Here is a 16,833-nt window from a genome sequence, read left to right as displayed (position 1 = left end):
TGAAGTAGATGAGTTAATCTTGCTCCAAAAAATGCATTGCAAAAAATGTTGGGACTTCTACCCACTGGTGACACCAATGTGCATGTGTTGAGAAGTTTAAATTCCCCTGAGTGGATTGAAATTATTCATACAATCTGGAGTCCCTCCATCAGTGAGGCAGCTACTCAGCCGTGCATGGTAAAAATATAATTATAATTTTGTTTCTGTAGCCACAGGTTTGGAGAAATTTTGATGGGATGCAGGCATTTTGTATTAACCGAAACCAAACTAAGTAGGTGCAGGATTTTCAGCAGGTATAAAATACATGGGCCAACTCTTTAATCTTATAATAGATCGATTTAGCTTGGCTTTCATTTCTAGCCTCCGGCCCAAGTTTGCCACAACCATTGAACCGACGACGCCTGTATGTACCCATCCCAGATTAATGCCTGGTTTGCTTTAAATTCGCCTGTTCAATCAATTATTCTCAAGAATTCGAATGCCACCAGGTGAAATACTCTTCACAAAAGAAGCGAGCAATGCCGCTGTTGGTATATTTACATTAAGAAAGTTGAACTTTTATAAAGCTTTTACAAGGCAAACAGATGATCAGTTATTATTTTGCAGATTCTCCCGGCCAGCCAGGTGTATCTGACATCAGCCTTCCCCCAGTGATTGCATCTGACAGCAATCCAACTGCTTGTTCTAAGAGGAAGCTGACCGCCCTGCCTTGGGCAGAGCAATGCAGGCCACTGCTCACAGCAGAAGCATCGGGGATTGTGTCAAAGGATTACACCAGCAGTGTAAATGGGAACAAATCTGACAAGCTGGGAGCTGCAGATTCTGGCAGATCTTCAAGTGATGAGGCCAAACCATCTGGGACGGTAACTGGCAGGAATGGAAAATTCAAGCTACTGGATAAGTTTTGGCAGGAGTTCCAGGAAACGATATTGCAGAGCACGAAACACCAGCCTTCAGATCCCCACAAAGGTATTTACATCCTTTTATGCACCTCACTTTTTTTCTTTGTTTCTTATTTTACTTACAAGTTCCAGTAGGAAAATAACTGCAGATGCTGGTACAAATCGAAGGTATCACAAACTGCTGGAGTAACTCAGCAGGTCAGGCAGCATCTCAGGAGAGAAGGAATGTGTGATGTTTCGGGTCGAGACCCTTCTTCAGATTGAAGTAGATGCTGTAGATTTCGTCTTTGAGGTGGTTAATTTGATCCAGATTGAGCTCCACCTCTGCCCTCTTTCCTAATTTTATTAGTTCCTTGATGTTTTCCATGGTCTTCACAGCCATCTTATATTTACGTTTCTTTAGCTTCTCATTGTTTTCATAAGCCATATCTTTGCCAATTTGAGTAAGCTTAATGGCCCTTTTTCCATTTTAGGCCGTGGTCCACTATCGCCACCTTGTGACTGAACATCGGATTTAATTTCAGACATTCTGTGGTTTGTAACATAAGCCAGATGTGCTTTCCTTTATCACTATACCACTATCTTGGTATATATTTTAAACAAGACTTGGTAACCAGGGACTCCCAAGGTCGTTGCTACGCTGTCCGTATTCCAAGCTCTTGATCATTCGAAAATAGCCTTTGTTTTCTCATACAGAAAAAATGAATTTAAAGCAGACTACGATTTCTGCTGTTTGTTCCCACAGTCTCTTTCCAAGAGCTAATTCTTTTCAAATAACTCTAAGAGACAGATATAATGCTTCAACTTTTGGCAATAATCTCTCCCAGGTCGGTAAACTTTTATAGCCTTCGTCTTTCCTTTGCGAAGATAAGCTTTCTGAACTTTCCGAAGAGTAAATTCCGATAAATCGTTCCAGCTTAGGCAGATTTCACGATGAATCACTCCAGTTCACATAAGATCTCACACTTCATCTCTTGCGAAGGCAAGTTCTCTGAACTTTCCGAAGGAGTGGATTCAAGCTGATCACTTCAGCTAAGAAGGAATTTTACACGATGTAGCGGCCAGCTTCTCGTCTATCAATTAGCTCCCAAGCTGCCACTTGCATAGACCGGGTGAGCGATAAGCGTAATGACTCGAACAAATAATAACAGAGATCCTCCTTACATTTGATAGTTTGTCTTCTTTATTTGAAGGTGCCATAAACATATTGGCATATCTCTTGTCATCGACTGGTTATTAATTTGCTAGGTAAAATTCCATATCTTACCACAGTCTATGCGATCGATACTGGTTGCCAGATATAACCGACACAGTTTGCATTAATCTTCTTGTTACTAAAACAGGCGATTACGTCTTGGCGGAGCCTCTGGCTGACCCTCTGTCAGCACCTCCTTGGCTCACACACACTCTCTCCGCCAGCACGTACCCAACAGCCCCGCACTCTAGCTACGCCCAGCCCCTACGTAAGCATTGCATTTCTATAGTGTCCAGACTACAGCAGGACACAAGGTAATAATATTAATAAGCAAAAATAACTAATAATTGCAAAATGATTCCTACAATTGATATAGATGACAAACAGTAACGGGCCCAGCACCGTACCTGAGGCACACCACTAGTCATAGGCCTCCAGTCCGAGAAGCAATCACCCTCTGCTTCCTTCTATGAAGCCAATTTTCTATCGATTCAACTATCTCTCCTTGGATCCCATGCGAACTAACCTTCCAAATTTAGATATATAGCGCGGAAACAGGCCATTCGGTCCACGGAATCCGCACCGACCAGCGATCCCCGCACATTAACACTATCCTACACAGACCAGGGAAAATTTACATTTATACCGAGCCAATGAACCTGCAAATCTGTATGTCTTTCAAGTGTGGGAGGAAACCAAAGATCTCAGAGTAATCCCATGCAGGTCACGGGAGGAACGTACTAACTCCTTACAGACTGCACCCGTAGTCGAGATCGAATTGATAGGTCAGAATGGCAATGGGATTGAGTATTAAAGTGATAGGCAGCTGGAAGCGCTGGGCTGATCTCAATCTGTCTTGCCCCCTTAGAATTATTTATATTGCAATATGGTTGCCTCTCATTCTCCCAGTTTGCTCTCTCAATAATGTTGATCTCTAATGGGAAGCCTTTGAGTACGCCCCTATCCGTATGCAACAAATCTGTGCAGAGGTCTCAAAGTCAGAGGAAAGTAGTCCACACTAGCTTTAAATGTTTCAACCTGGAGCTCGCATGGTAGTTTAAATTTGACCACTTTTTAAAGGATGCATATGTAACTCATATTTGCCCATTCATAATGTACATTGATTGTCAGGATGCTGACTATTCCTCTGCTGTCATTCTTCCCTCGCTCAGACACCAGGCCGCATGTTAATCCTGATTTTGAACTTTAACCCAGTTCTCATCAAAGTATAACATTGATCCATATTTCATTCATCTGTTAACTGAAATGTCGTTTTGTGCTTTGATTTTCCAGAGGTTGTACAGCTGAGTGACAGAAATGGCAGCTCACTGCTGGTTCAGGGTTCATCACTGTTTGACAAACCAAAACATCAGAGCAGACAAGTTAGCCCTCAGCCCGATGAATTGGACAGTGAGGAAGAAATAGATCAGCAGCCAAAATGGCACGGTGTGACTGCTGTTCTTGAAGCCTACCAAGAATACCTTGAAGGTAAGATGAAAGAAGTAACCAAATTAAGCTACTTGGCCAACTACTTCATGTCCAATTGGGCAACAAATACAGGGTTAAGTGCATTTCTGTGGACATTGTTTTAGTTTAGTTTAGTTTAGAGATACAGCGCAGAAACAGGCCCTTCGACCCACCAAGTCCGCACCGACCAGCGATCCCCGCACATTAACACTGTCCTACACATACTGGGGACAATTTACATTTATAGCAAGCCTATTAACCTACAAACCTGTACGTCTTTGGAGTGTGGGAGGAAACCAAAGTTGTCGGAGAAAACCCATGTGGTCACGGGAAGAACATACAAATTCCATACGGACAGCAGGCGTAGTCAGAATCGAACCCGGGTCTCCAGCGCTATAAGGGCTGTAAGGCTGCAACTCTACCGCTGCTGCCGCCTAGTACATTGTAGCGCAATAGAATTGCTAGGGTCAGGTTCACTCTAACTCACAAAAGTGAAGTGATAGCAGTCTGGAAATAATATTAGGTCACATAACACCTATTCAAATGCTTGGATGTTCCAGGTGAGCGTCCACATGTAAACTGGAAATCTGGATGAAATTAATTTAAATATAAATGGTCAGAATGCATTTATCACTCATGCTCTACATTTTCTACACCTGGGCTTTTACAAGAGACACCTGGAGTGCATTCACACATCAAAATCTAAAAAGATGTTTGATGTTTGGAATGCTCCTAATGCTCCAACACCTTCTCTGCATTTTGTTCCTTTCTCAAACTCCATGTTGGAAGTTGTGAAAGTGACTAGGGTTGAGCCTTGTCACTTCCAACGTGGATGACTTATTCTGGGATCTACGGATTGTGCCTTCTGGGATTTGTATATTGGACTACTGTGATCCCAAGTTTTAACATCCACTAGGATTGCTGCATGACACAGAATATAGAATAGTACAGCACAGGAACAGGCCCGATGGCCCACAATGTTTGTGCCGAGCATGCTGCCAAGTAAAAATTATTTTATCTGTCTGTACATGATCCACATCCATCCATTCCCTGCACTTCCATGTGCCTACCTAAAAGCCTCCTAAACGCAGTATCATATCATAACTGCGCAGAATACTCTAAACACTGCCTAACCAAAGTCCTATAGAGCTGCATTCACATTCTTTTAGGGCCCATGACTCCTGATTCATGGTTCCCGCCAAATAATTCACTGGAATTTAGAAGGATGAGAGGGGATCTTATAGAAGCATATAACATTCTTAAGAGATTGGACAGGCTAGATGCAGGAAAAATGTTGGGGGAGTCCTGAACCAGGGGTCACAGTTTAAGAATAAGTGGTAGGCCATTTAGGACTGAGATGAGGAAAAGCTTTTTCACCCAGGGAGCTGTGAATCTGTGGAATTCTCTGCCACAGAAGGCAGTGGAGGCCAATTCACTGGATATATTCAAGAGAGAGTTAGATATAGTTCTTAGGGCTAACAGAATCAAGGGATATGGAGGAGAAAGGAGGAATGGGGTACTGATTTTGGATGATCAGCCATGATCATATTGAATGGCGGTGATGGCTCGAAGGGCCGAATGGCCTACACCTGCACCTATTTTCTATGTTTCTAATACTGCGTAGAAAATCATCCACCATTGCTTTCATTAAACATGCTGAAGAGTAATCAAATTATGCTATACATCACTTTCTTATATCAATATAATGAATTCCAGAGGGAGAGTACAACATGACGGTATTGCTATTTAATGTGTTTTGTTTAATAACAGGTCACGTATCTTTCTGAGCATTCATTTTAACAGAGAACATAGGTTCAAGGTGAAGGGGAAAAGATTTAATAGGAGTCTGAGGGGTAACTTTTTCACACAAAGGGTGGTGGGTGTATGGAACAAGCTGCTAGAGGAGGTAGTTGAGGCTGGGACTGTCCCAACATTTAAGAAACAGTTAGACAGGTACATGGATAGAACAAGTTTGGAGGGATATGGACCAAACGCAGGCAGGTGGGACTAGTGTAGCTGGGACTTGTTGGCCGGTGTGGGCAAGTTGGGCTGAAGGGCCTGTTTCCACGCTGTATCACTCTATGACTCTATGACTCAATAACAGACTTCGTTTCCTGTCTGATTGCAACTTCTCAGTAGTTTTGCTTAAAAACTTAACAGATATTTCTGAGCAAGTGGAGTGGACAAAAATCCTAGTGCTATACTTTAAGGATACAATTTGCACAGGTTCAGACATATTATGGAGGCTCACCAGGAAAAATATTAAAAAATAATACTTAGTCCCTGTCATACTCAGAGATCTGTTTTTCATTCTGCGTTTAAATGAAGTTCCATATGTTTGATCCCCAAGTTGAAGTGAAAATAATTTATAAACCGTTTTTGACAGGCATGAAATACCAGACATTTTCAAAGTGTATCCTCCTAGGATGAGTGGTGTTATCCAGTAAATGAAGCAAGAAATCGACTAACCTGTTCAATCCTTCAATTTGAGAGTAACTGAAAGAATGATAAGCAGTGTCAAAATGCCAAGGCTTTTGTTGAGGAACAAAAAGAACTTATGTGTCACAAAATGCTAATTCATCTAATCTTTAAACGATTACAAGTGAGCTCAGTGAGACAGCCTGCAGAAATAGAAGCATGATTAATAGCATTCAAAGCACTTAAGTATTGCGGCAGAAGTCGACTTTTCTGTTTCCAATTATGCCAATAATCCATAGGGGTTGAAGTATCTACGTATCTAAAATACCCGAGAAGAACAACATTTAACCTCTTGAAATCCTACTTTTTTTTCCTGTACTTTATGAACACTGAATAATATATGCTACGATATTAAAATTTAACAGTGTTGGACATTCTTAGCAGATCGGTCAGCATCTGCGGAAAAAGAAAGAGATAATATTTAAGTCGCTGACCCCATGGATCTGAAATGTTGACTGTTTCGACGTTTAGCAAAACTGACATGTGTAGCAAGGAACTGCAGATGCTGGTTTAAATCGAAGATAGACACAAATTGCTGGAATAACCCAGCGGGACAGGCAGCATCTCTGGAGAGAAGGAATGGGTGGCGTTTCAGATCTCGACCTGAAGCGTCACCCATTCCTTCTCTCCAGAGATCCTGCCTGTCCCGCTGAGTAAGTCTGGCATTTAGTGTCTATCTTTGAGCAAAACTGACTTATTATTTTTCAAATTGTCCACATTGTGGCATTGGAGATGATGCCGGGTCTGGCAGTGACCCACACCGACCCTCGCAGTAGGGTGAACACGCATGATATATTTTATTTACAGTGGTGATCTCGGGATTATCCACCAGCTCAGTCCTGGTATTGGAAGGAGGAGGTGTGCCAATTTTAGACTTCTCCCTGCAGTTCAATCTTGCCTTGTGAAGAGGCGCTGGCAGTCTCAGGTTTATTCTGGTGCCTCAGCTTTGGGGCTTGAAGTGGCGGTGCTGGTGGTCTCTGGATTATCAGCCTTTACCTCTGTGTGGGTGCAATCCCTCATTGTCTGCACGCAGGAAATGGCTCAGGCATCTCAGTCTTGCCCCGGCCACATTCTTAGCCTCAGTAGAGACACTGTCTGTCTAGGATTTATTCCAGGCAACTCAGTCTTAGCCACACGGTGGTGTCGGTGGTCTCGGGTTAGTCCCAGTGGCTCAGTCTTCCTTGAACCTGCGACAGGGGAACACAGCTAGCAGGGAGCATACTACTTTGGCTCTCTTCCTCTCTCTTCCTATCTCATCCTCTCCCTTCTCTCCTCTGGCTGGAATGCCTGCAGTAGGCTGACATGATTCGGGTGGCCAAATCTTATGGGCAGCACGGTAGCGCAGCAATAGAGTTGCTGCCTTATAGCGCTAGAGACATGGGATCGATCTTGACTACGGGCACTGTCTGCACGGAGTTTGTATGTTCTCCCCGTGATCACGTGGGTTTCCCCCAGGTGCTCCGGCCATTCAGGCTTGTTGGCTAATTGGCTTCGGTAAAACTTGTAAATTGTCCCTAGTGTGTTGGATAGTGTTAGTGTATGAGAAGCACTGGTCGGCATGGACTTAGTGGGCTAACAGGCCTGTTTCCGTGCTGTATCTCTCAACTAAACTAAACCAATCTGAGCTAATTATACCCAGCTGTTGCCAGTGATGCTGGGGCTTGGCCTCTCCTGGCCAGTCAGCCAGTGATGGGGATCAGAGCAGCATCCAAGGGAGGGGGCTCTGTCACGAGGCTTACAGATGCAGTTTACCGTTTGCTTCATCTAGTGCTGTAACAATGGATGATTTACGCTTTCTTTTAGGTGCCAAGGATCTTAAGCTTCAACAACTCTTGAATTCAAAGTGCCACTGAATGTCTATTCCTCTTCATTTCCTCATGGCCCTATCTCTCTTCACCATCTCTTCTGATCATTCTGCCTGAATGATCAGACTCCAGCTGCATCCCGGTTAATACCGCTGCATCGGTGAACTTTACATCTGTTGAGTTCTTCTTGGATTGTTTTTTTCTGAAACACCAGCGGTTGAGGGGAGACCTGAAAGAAGTAAATTAAATTATGAGAGGCGTAGTAGATAGGATAGACAGAACCTTTTTCTCAAGGTGGAAATGTCAAAGAGGGCATAACATTGTTGTGAAAAGGAACAGAATTTAAAGAAATGTGCGGGACAAATTATTTTGCACAGAGTGACAGGTGCCTGAAACGCGCTGATAGGAGTGGGGGTGGAGGCAGATATGATAGTGGTGTTTAAGGGGTTTTTAGGTAGGCACATAGATATCCTCCCTCCCTCTCCCTCCACGCCCCTCCCTCCCTCCCCCCTCACTCCCTAGGAGATAGATTTAAACTTTAAAATGTGAATAACTTTAAAAATATAACACCGATTTCAATGAAACTTCTTCCATTCGCACCAAAGGGATGACGGTGAGTACATTGGGCCTAAAATTGTCATGCTATCGGGTACCATTTTGGCTGTAGTTCAGGAACAAACAAACAAAAGTTTTAGTTTATAGATTTTGGGTTTCCAGCATCTGTGGTATTTTGCTTTGCATAACTCTTAACAATTACCAATGTTCCATTTTCAAAACATATTTGAGGCTTATGTTTTGGGATTTTATCTTGGTTTCAGTTCAATTACCTTTTGATCTGTGTTCAGCAAAATCAATTTGTTTGAGTTTATTGTCAGCAACTGAGCCATGAGTTAATATGAAATCACGATATTCTGATATATATGGATCGGAAAGGTTTGGAGGGATATGGGCTAAACGCAATCAGGTGGGTCTTGTGTAGATGGGGCTTGTTGGTCGGTGTGGGCAAGTTGGGCCGATGGGCCTGTTTCCACACTGTATGTCTCAATGACTATGATTATGCAGGCTGCCTGGTGAAGCTGTTTTTGATTTGAGATCAAGTTATCATTATTTTACAGCAAAATATAACATATGTGAGACCTCTACCACTTTTTACACATGGTAATAAAGTCTGGCCTTAACTCTACTATTTTTTTAATGGAGGTAATAGATGTTAATATGCTTGCTGGTGCTTTATGGCAACATGCACAGAAACGCAAGCAAGCTACTTTGCAATCTGCATAAAATTGATTTATTATTGAAAGTAATCTCCTTGTTCGGGGTCTTATTGTTCTTCCTTTAGCAAAAGCCATTATTTGCTTTTGAATATAAGACGGATCACAAAATTAGCCTCCAGAGAAAAAACTATTTCATTAATATGTTTATTTTCTTTAACTTGATTGTGCATACCTTTGATTTTTAATCCCACTTCTACCTATAATTTTGTTCTTTTGTTTTTTCACCGAAAGCAACATATGAAATCAAAACCTGCATTCTGCTTGATATTCATGCAGTGACAGCACGAAGTTTTAATGCTCAGAAAAGTAATCTTCTTCAGGCCTTCAGGGAATTTTATCAGTTAATCCCAAAAAATCGCAATCCTAGCAATATACTATTTCAAAACTTTTAAAAATGTGCAGGCCATTAATCAAGTAAAGTAGAGGCAAGATTGAAAAAAAACATGAAACCAGGTTAACAATTGCAAAAAATTGTAAGTAAATGTAATTTTCTTTTAAATGCACTTGGTGAATGTTTGCAAGTTAAACAGCAGATCAATTAGTATCAGTGGAAAGATAAAACAGACTTAATCCCATAGGTCATTGACCTTTCATTGGAACTAGGAAAGTAAGAAAGGGAAAGGAAAGGATGAAACGTAAAAGAACAAAATGCTGAAAACACTCAACACGAAAATTAATATCTATGGAAAAGGAAAGTTAACTTTTCAGGTCCTGAGCATTTCCAGTATTTTTAGTTTATATTGAAGGAAATTTAATTGCTGGAAATTTAATTAATAGGAATTATTAAAATCATTAGTTTGTTTAGCTGTCTCTCCCTTTCCCTTGCATACCAAGTCAAACTTTGCCAAAAGTTGCAATTTGAAAACATACTTGTTTTCTCAATTTTTCAGCATTCATAGTTTTTTTTCCTGAAGATTTTCTCTGAAGTGCCCAAGCCCTGAACTTGCATCTTTTTCCAATGCATCCTGATAAAATACTTGGTGACAGTTGGCGGGGGACATGCCAAACTTCCTAAGCCTTCTAAGGAAATAGAGGTGTTATTGTGCTTTCTTGGTCATGGATTCAATATGGATGGTCCAGGAGAAGTTGTTAATGAATATCAGCTGATGACCTCGGGTCAATACGTTTAATTTTATTGTACATTTTATGACTCCTGCTCATTGGCAGATCATTGAACAAAAAAATCTAAAGATGAATTACTTGTGAAGTTCTGTTTCAATATCCAAAACTATCATTTTTAAAGGAAAAAGGCTGATCTTTTAAGGTGTCTCTGCTGAAATAGCTTCCTTTGCAAATTGTAAATTAAGATATTTAACATTTTGAACTTAAGGTTCTTTTCAGGTTTACCCCAGATGCATCATCTTAAGTTTGTGATTTCATAGAGGCTGCACACACACTACTTACACTATCTTATATCTGCATTGCTGAATGCTATCCTTGTGATTTCAATAAATATTTACAACATGAATATACATCCTTTATCAATATATCTGCATTTTAAATCCATGCACACATTACTTGCTTATACTTGAATTTCTCCAATGAGACTTTTGCCGCTTCCACAGAAATAAAACAACCCCAATAAAAATTCCATGGGCATCCTCTACAACTGTGGCATTGGTATATTTTTCTTCTTAATTCTTCTCAACAACTATTAATATGGCTGACCACACCAAACCCCACGAGCACATCAACGTCATTGACCTGCTGAATGAAGCAAGCCCCAGCTGGTTTCCATTTTTATCAACTGGAAAGATGCTTGGACAGATTATGGAAAGGTGTAAAAACAACAGGATTGTTGTACTGGCTTCCCCAATTTTGACTGGGATTTCCTTGGCGCAAGAGGCTTACGGGTGAGAATTTCTTGGGTGCATTCTTGAAATAGTATGTGAATAGTCCAATTTCAGGGACCCTACTGGAAATTGTATTGGGAAATGAGCTTGGCCAAGTGACGGACATTTCAGTGGGAGAACGTTTTTGGAACAGTGATCACAACAAGTTTCAAGTTAGTTATAAATAAGGGTAAGTCAGGACATTGAGGGAAAGTGGTGGTAGGGAAGTAATTGGAGACGATTCTTAAGAATAGGATTTAGCATTTGGAAGAGGAGGGCGGCACAATGGCACAGCGATAGAGTTACTGTCTTATAGTGCCAGAGACCCGGGTTTGATCCTAACTACGGGTGCGGTCTGTACAGAATTTGTACATTCTCCCTGTGATCGCATAGATTTTCTCCGAGTTTCCTTCCACACTTTAAAGACGTACAGGTCTGTAGGTTAATTGGTTAGGTAACATTGTAAATTGTCCCTAGTGTGTAGGATAGTGCTAGTGTACGGGGCAATCACCGGTCGGCGTGGACTCGGTGGGCCAAAAGGCCTGTTTCTGCATTGTATCTCTAAAGTCTATGGTAAAGTCCAAATCAACTAATTAGGAATAGTCAGTATGGCTTTATCTGTGGCAGATTATATCTTAAAAATTTGACTGAGATTTTTGAACCTCCTAACCTCTCCCTCTCTCCCCTCTCTCCCCCTCTCTCTTTCTCTCTCTTAGTCTCGCTTTCTCTCTTTCTTCCCACTGTTTTCTTCAATGCAAGACTTTCCCTTTCCCATTATTTCTATTTCACTGCAGGTAGTTCAGACTTTCACTTCCTTAATTCAAAGTTTTTAAATTGCTTGTTTAAATCACTACCATTTTCTTGTTGCCCAAGATGCTCCTTAAAACCTATCTCTTTGGTCAAGCTGTACTTATTTATTTTGGTTGAACAGGTACCGTCATCAGCAAACATCCGTTGCGTTCTTATCGTATAATGGAAGGTCATTGATGAACCACTTCAATGTGGTCGGGTTTGGTCACTGCTACTGAATCGTTCCTGCAGTGATCTGCTGGGGCTGGAATGAATGACCTCCAATAACACAACTATCATGTGTGAGACATGACTGCAACCAGTGTTTTTCCCTTCAAGGCCTTTGATTCCAGTTTTACCAGAGCTCTGACAAATGTTGCTTTAGACATCGCTCTGAAATTAAAATGGTAGATGGATATATAAATTCAAGTCATTGTTATGACATTACTCTTTCCAAAGCTCTGACATTCTTCAGTCCAACCTTTCTCTGGGCCACAGGCTACTGCTTCTGTGTTGATATTGTCAAACTTTGTGCAGTTACATCAGATGATCTACGATTTACCTTACCTGACATGCACAGCAGTTAACTGTGTTGTGGCCCTATGATTTCATGAGAAAGTTGCATCTGCTTAGCTCACTCAGTTGCTCTGACAGTATCCGTGTGCATTCTGTAATCGGAGCCAGATGCTGACTCCGCAGCAGGTAATTCTTTGCTTTCACTGTTCAACAGCTTTTTGTCTAGTTTTTTATATTCTCTTCGGCCAAGGATATTCCAATGAACCAGCTGCTCTTTGTATGTTAGATAGCTTTCCCTGCTAGGTTCTGAACAACCACAAATTCACCAAAAGCGGTTGAATTTATCAACTACTCCAAAGACGAGACAGTGGTGAGGTGATCATGTTAACGTTAGATCAAAGGGAAAGACACCAAAATGATGAATCAGGAGTGAATACCTGTAAATAAGTTTGGAGAATGTAAACCTTTTTCTTCCATTTCCTTTCCCATTGGCTCTTCATTTTTGTGAATAATATCAGCCTACATCTTTCTATTTTATTCATTGTCTTTCTTTGCTTTTTCACAGCTATGTGTCATACTTTCCTCATATATCTCTCTGAATCAGTTGTATGTGTTTGTAATTATTTCTTCTTTTATAACTAGCATGAATGTTTTTGCCTTTGTCAATAGACTAAATTAACGGTACATTGTGCAGTACTGTGCTGCACAGATAGTCAAGGTTGAGATGACTGAACAAAGTATTAATCCTGACAGCTTCAGATTCAATCTTGGTAAAATGCAGGCTGCAAACTTGTCGTGCATAAGACATGAATTGTTGTGAAGAGAAAGGATAAGGCAGTCTTATCTGACTTTTATTAATGCAATTGTTAAATTATTTTTGTTATGCAGAGAAAAATCTGGAACAGCAAATTCTTCAAGTGCAGCTGAATCGTCTCAAGGAAAGAAATCATGAATTAAGTTTGACAGCAGAGCACCTCAGTGCACACATGTTGGTAAGAAATAACAGTGGTAACCAGATGGCTATACCTAAAGCTGCTTCTGATAGACTGTTTTTGCTAATAGACAATAGACAATAGGTGCAGGAGGAGGCCATTCGGCCCTTCGAGCCAGCACCGCCATTCAATGTGATCATGGCTGATCATTCTCAATCAGTACCCCGTTCCTGCCTTCTCCCCATACCCCCTGCTGCGTATCTCCTCATATTATGAGCATTTCAATATTAATGTAGCATTTTGCAGTCCTCATGACTTTCAGTTCTATTTATTCAATTTATTCCACAAGTGTTGCATCACCTCAGGCACATGCATCTGCAATATATTACACAAAAATATCATCTACAATATAGACTAGATATCTAGTTGTCTAGTAATTCATCACTAGTTAGTAGTGCAGTCTCTTTTTCCATCTGACCCAACATACTGCTTTCTAGCTATTATTTACAATGGGAGTTATTTCCAGGTCCATATTTACAGGAAGAAAACTAAATCTGTGCAGGTAGATAAGAGTTGGTCTTGGCATCATGTTTGGCACATTGTGAGCCAGTTCCTTTGCTGTTTGTTCTATGATCTAACATTCTTCATGATCTACATGAGGTTGTTATATGACTTCTCTCATTTGAGAAACACAGCACAGGTTTTTTAAGAGTCAGATGGAGATTTTCCTTTCACACACCTTCCATGAGAGGTTTAGGGACCTCTGAAGTCACACACTTGGTCTAGCTAACCATCGAAGAGATACTCTTTTATCTAGTAATCGGAATTAAATCAGACCATCAGATCCCAGGAGAGGCCATAGAGTTTGCAGGGTGGTGGGGGAAACACAGATAGTGATTAGACTTCACGGGAGCCAATAGACGCAACAAGAAAAAAAAAAGAATATTGCTATTGGGCACTTCCTTCAACTCTTTCTCTACAATATTGATGACTGCAGTAGTGCTGCTTCCAGCACTCATATGGAACTTGAAAATGTCATTACTTTTGCTGCCAATTTCCACCGAGCTCTTGGCTTCACATTGTCCATCTCTGACTCTTCCTTTTTTGGATCTCTTTGTCCCCATTTAAGGGGATAAGCTAGACACCAAATTCCATTTTAAGCCCACTTATTCGCACAGCTATTTCTAATATACTTACTCCCATCCAAGGTCTCCATTACTTTTTTGTTTGTCTACCTCCATCTACTTGCTTCAATGATGTATCTTTCCACGCAGCTGCCTTTGAGATATCTATCTTCATCCTGAACCATTCCTGTCCCATTTTCTCCATCTTCTGTCTGGGTACATACCTAACTTCCAGACGCAATATCAAATTCAAATAACTCTCTTTGTATCAGAACTGGCCAGTTCTATTGTAACTCATCCATCTGTAATATGTTTTTCTTTCATACAGCTAGCCTGGCAGTTGACCTCCTTTACAATTTATCTCTTTAGCACCTTTGCCCTCACATATCAAAGATGGCCATCCATCGCTTCCCCCATTCTCTCTACATTTTAAAACAGATATGTTTTCTCTTTCCCATCTGTGATGAAAGGTCTTTGACATAGAACATTGTCTCTGTTTCTCTTTCCACAAATGCTGTCTGATCTGTTGAGTGTTTCCAGCATTTGCCGATTTACTTCAGATTTCCAGCATCTACACTAAAAAATTATAATATAACTACATTTTCTATTTTGGTGATATTCATAATTTATATTCTGATGTTGTCCATATTCCATGTGATATTTTTGTAGTATTTTAATATGTTTCATGGAATTGTCTACCGTTTCCCTTTAATGCCCTTCGTATGTTTGGTAATCCTACTTCTACAAAGGGTCTGGCACTCTTGTGTTCTCAGGGCCATTAAAGAGTTATTGCCAGTTCATATTCAGAAAAAGGATGTTTTACATGACGTCTCCCTGAGCAGAAGAATTTCAAGCCCAGTTAATTATTAAGAATTACTTAACATACAGTGGGTTGCATTTCCCCGATTGTCTATTAAATTCCATGGCCTTACTCTATTTTCCACAGAATAAAGAAAAGGGTTGTCATATGACTTGCCATATGAGAATATCACAGCATGGGGATTGTCCTTGGGAAAAATAGAAGCGATATTAACAATAACCTCTCTCTATCAAGACAAAATTACAATTCAGAGTTACTTTGATGGCAGATGGCATTAAAGAAGGCAAATTAGAGTTGCCGCCAATTACACTGCTGTAAAGAAGTGATTCCAAAAATGGCATTTTCAATAAAAATGTACGTAAATAATTGGAGGAGTGGTTAGAGGGTGGAGAGACAGTTGGATGGGAAACAAATCTTGTAGTTGTGTTTTTAATCAGTCTACTCCTAAACTATAACTTTTTATGCACCATATCAGAGTAATTTTTTTTAAAGCTTTGATTTCCAGGCTTGCCTTATTCTGATAACTGTGTTGGACGCATGAGAACTTTAATGCCACTGAATTGCAGGTCAAGTTCAAGGAGAACACAGCTTGCAAGTGCTGTTAACTAAAATAATTGGTTATTGCCACCAGTTATTGTTGGAATCCTGTATTTTTAACTTGTCAGCAAAGCCAATTATATATTGTCTTCCATTATCCAAGAAACAACCCGTTTTCTACACTTGCAATTATTCATCAACACCTATCAATTATAAGAGGGTCATACAAAATATGTCTTCATCAATAATTTAAGAATAAACTGTTAGTTTTACCTGAAAAGATTTTCCATCTTTTATGATAAGTAATTTTGCTTGTACTAATGCAACCTTCTGTTTCTTTCACCACCACCTCCCCACACTCAATCTCTGCTCTTCCTGGAGTGGATGGCTGTGAAAGGAAATGGTGATTCCACTGAAAGAGTCATCCTTGGTAGAAAGTTGAAAAGATGGTGAAAACAAGCCCATCTTAAAAGAATATAACCAATGTCAAAGTGATGTTATCAGCTTGCATAAGTAATTTTTTTTAAAAAAAATTAATCAAATTAATATACCGTTGCCCTTAAGAACAGCACACCCTGCACAAGTCCCAGAAGTGCCCAATGTCTTAACAGCCATTTTCCTATGTAATGTCATCCCAATTCTGCAGCAAAGATGGGAATTACAAAGTCACTGAAAGGAACAAAATTCGAGAAAATTCACAACTTACCAGGATAAACAACTGTGTGGTGGATGGGTAGATGAATTTCCCATCAGGATGTTACCAAAGTGCAAAATCCAATTTGTAATCATTTAAAAAAATATTGTTTTTAACTACTTCAATGCTATACAGGTATGTAGGTTAATTGGCTGGGTAAATGTAAAAATTGTCCCTAGTGGGTGTAGGATAGTGTTAATGTACGGGGATCACTGGGCGGCACGGACTTGGAGGGCCGAAAAGGCCTGTTTCCGGCTGTATATATATGATATGATATGATATATAGTTTTGAATATTGGTTTCTCTTACAAGTTAACATCAAGTTCTGTACTACCCACAAAAACGGCTCCACGTAAACATCTCAGATACCATTCTCCTCAATCCCTTCACTTTCCCACTATAAAATCACCAAGCATTCACACTTACTTACTCAATGATTGGTGAAAATATACCGTGCAATAGAGATTT

At 40.4% G+C, this 16,833-nt stretch overlaps 1 protein-coding gene across 4 annotated transcripts in view; it reads left to right on the top strand.

Annotated features, from left to right (window-relative positions):
* LOC144608969 (genetic suppressor element 1-like) overlaps nucleotides 1-16,833 on the top strand; it is a 209,231-nt gene that overhangs the window by 190,266 nt on the left and 2,132 nt on the right. For all 4 annotated transcript variants that reach the window (XM_078427247.1, XM_078427263.1, XM_078427255.1 and 1 more), the window contains 3 exons: nucleotides 607-969; nucleotides 3,391-3,585; nucleotides 13,147-13,250. In XM_078427247.1, coding sequence (XP_078283373.1) covers nucleotides 607-969; nucleotides 3,391-3,585; nucleotides 13,147-13,250 — 662 coding nt within the window. The remainder of the gene's footprint in view (nucleotides 1-606; nucleotides 970-3,390; nucleotides 3,586-13,146; nucleotides 13,251-16,833) is intronic.

The sequence above is a fragment of the Rhinoraja longicauda genome, chromosome 2 (assembly GCF_053455715.1).
Source record: "Rhinoraja longicauda isolate Sanriku21f chromosome 2, sRhiLon1.1, whole genome shotgun sequence".
In the NCBI taxonomy this organism is placed as follows: Eukaryota; Metazoa; Chordata; class Chondrichthyes; order Rajiformes; family Arhynchobatidae; genus Rhinoraja; species Rhinoraja longicauda.
This window is presented reverse-complemented; position numbering and strand designations above follow the sequence as displayed.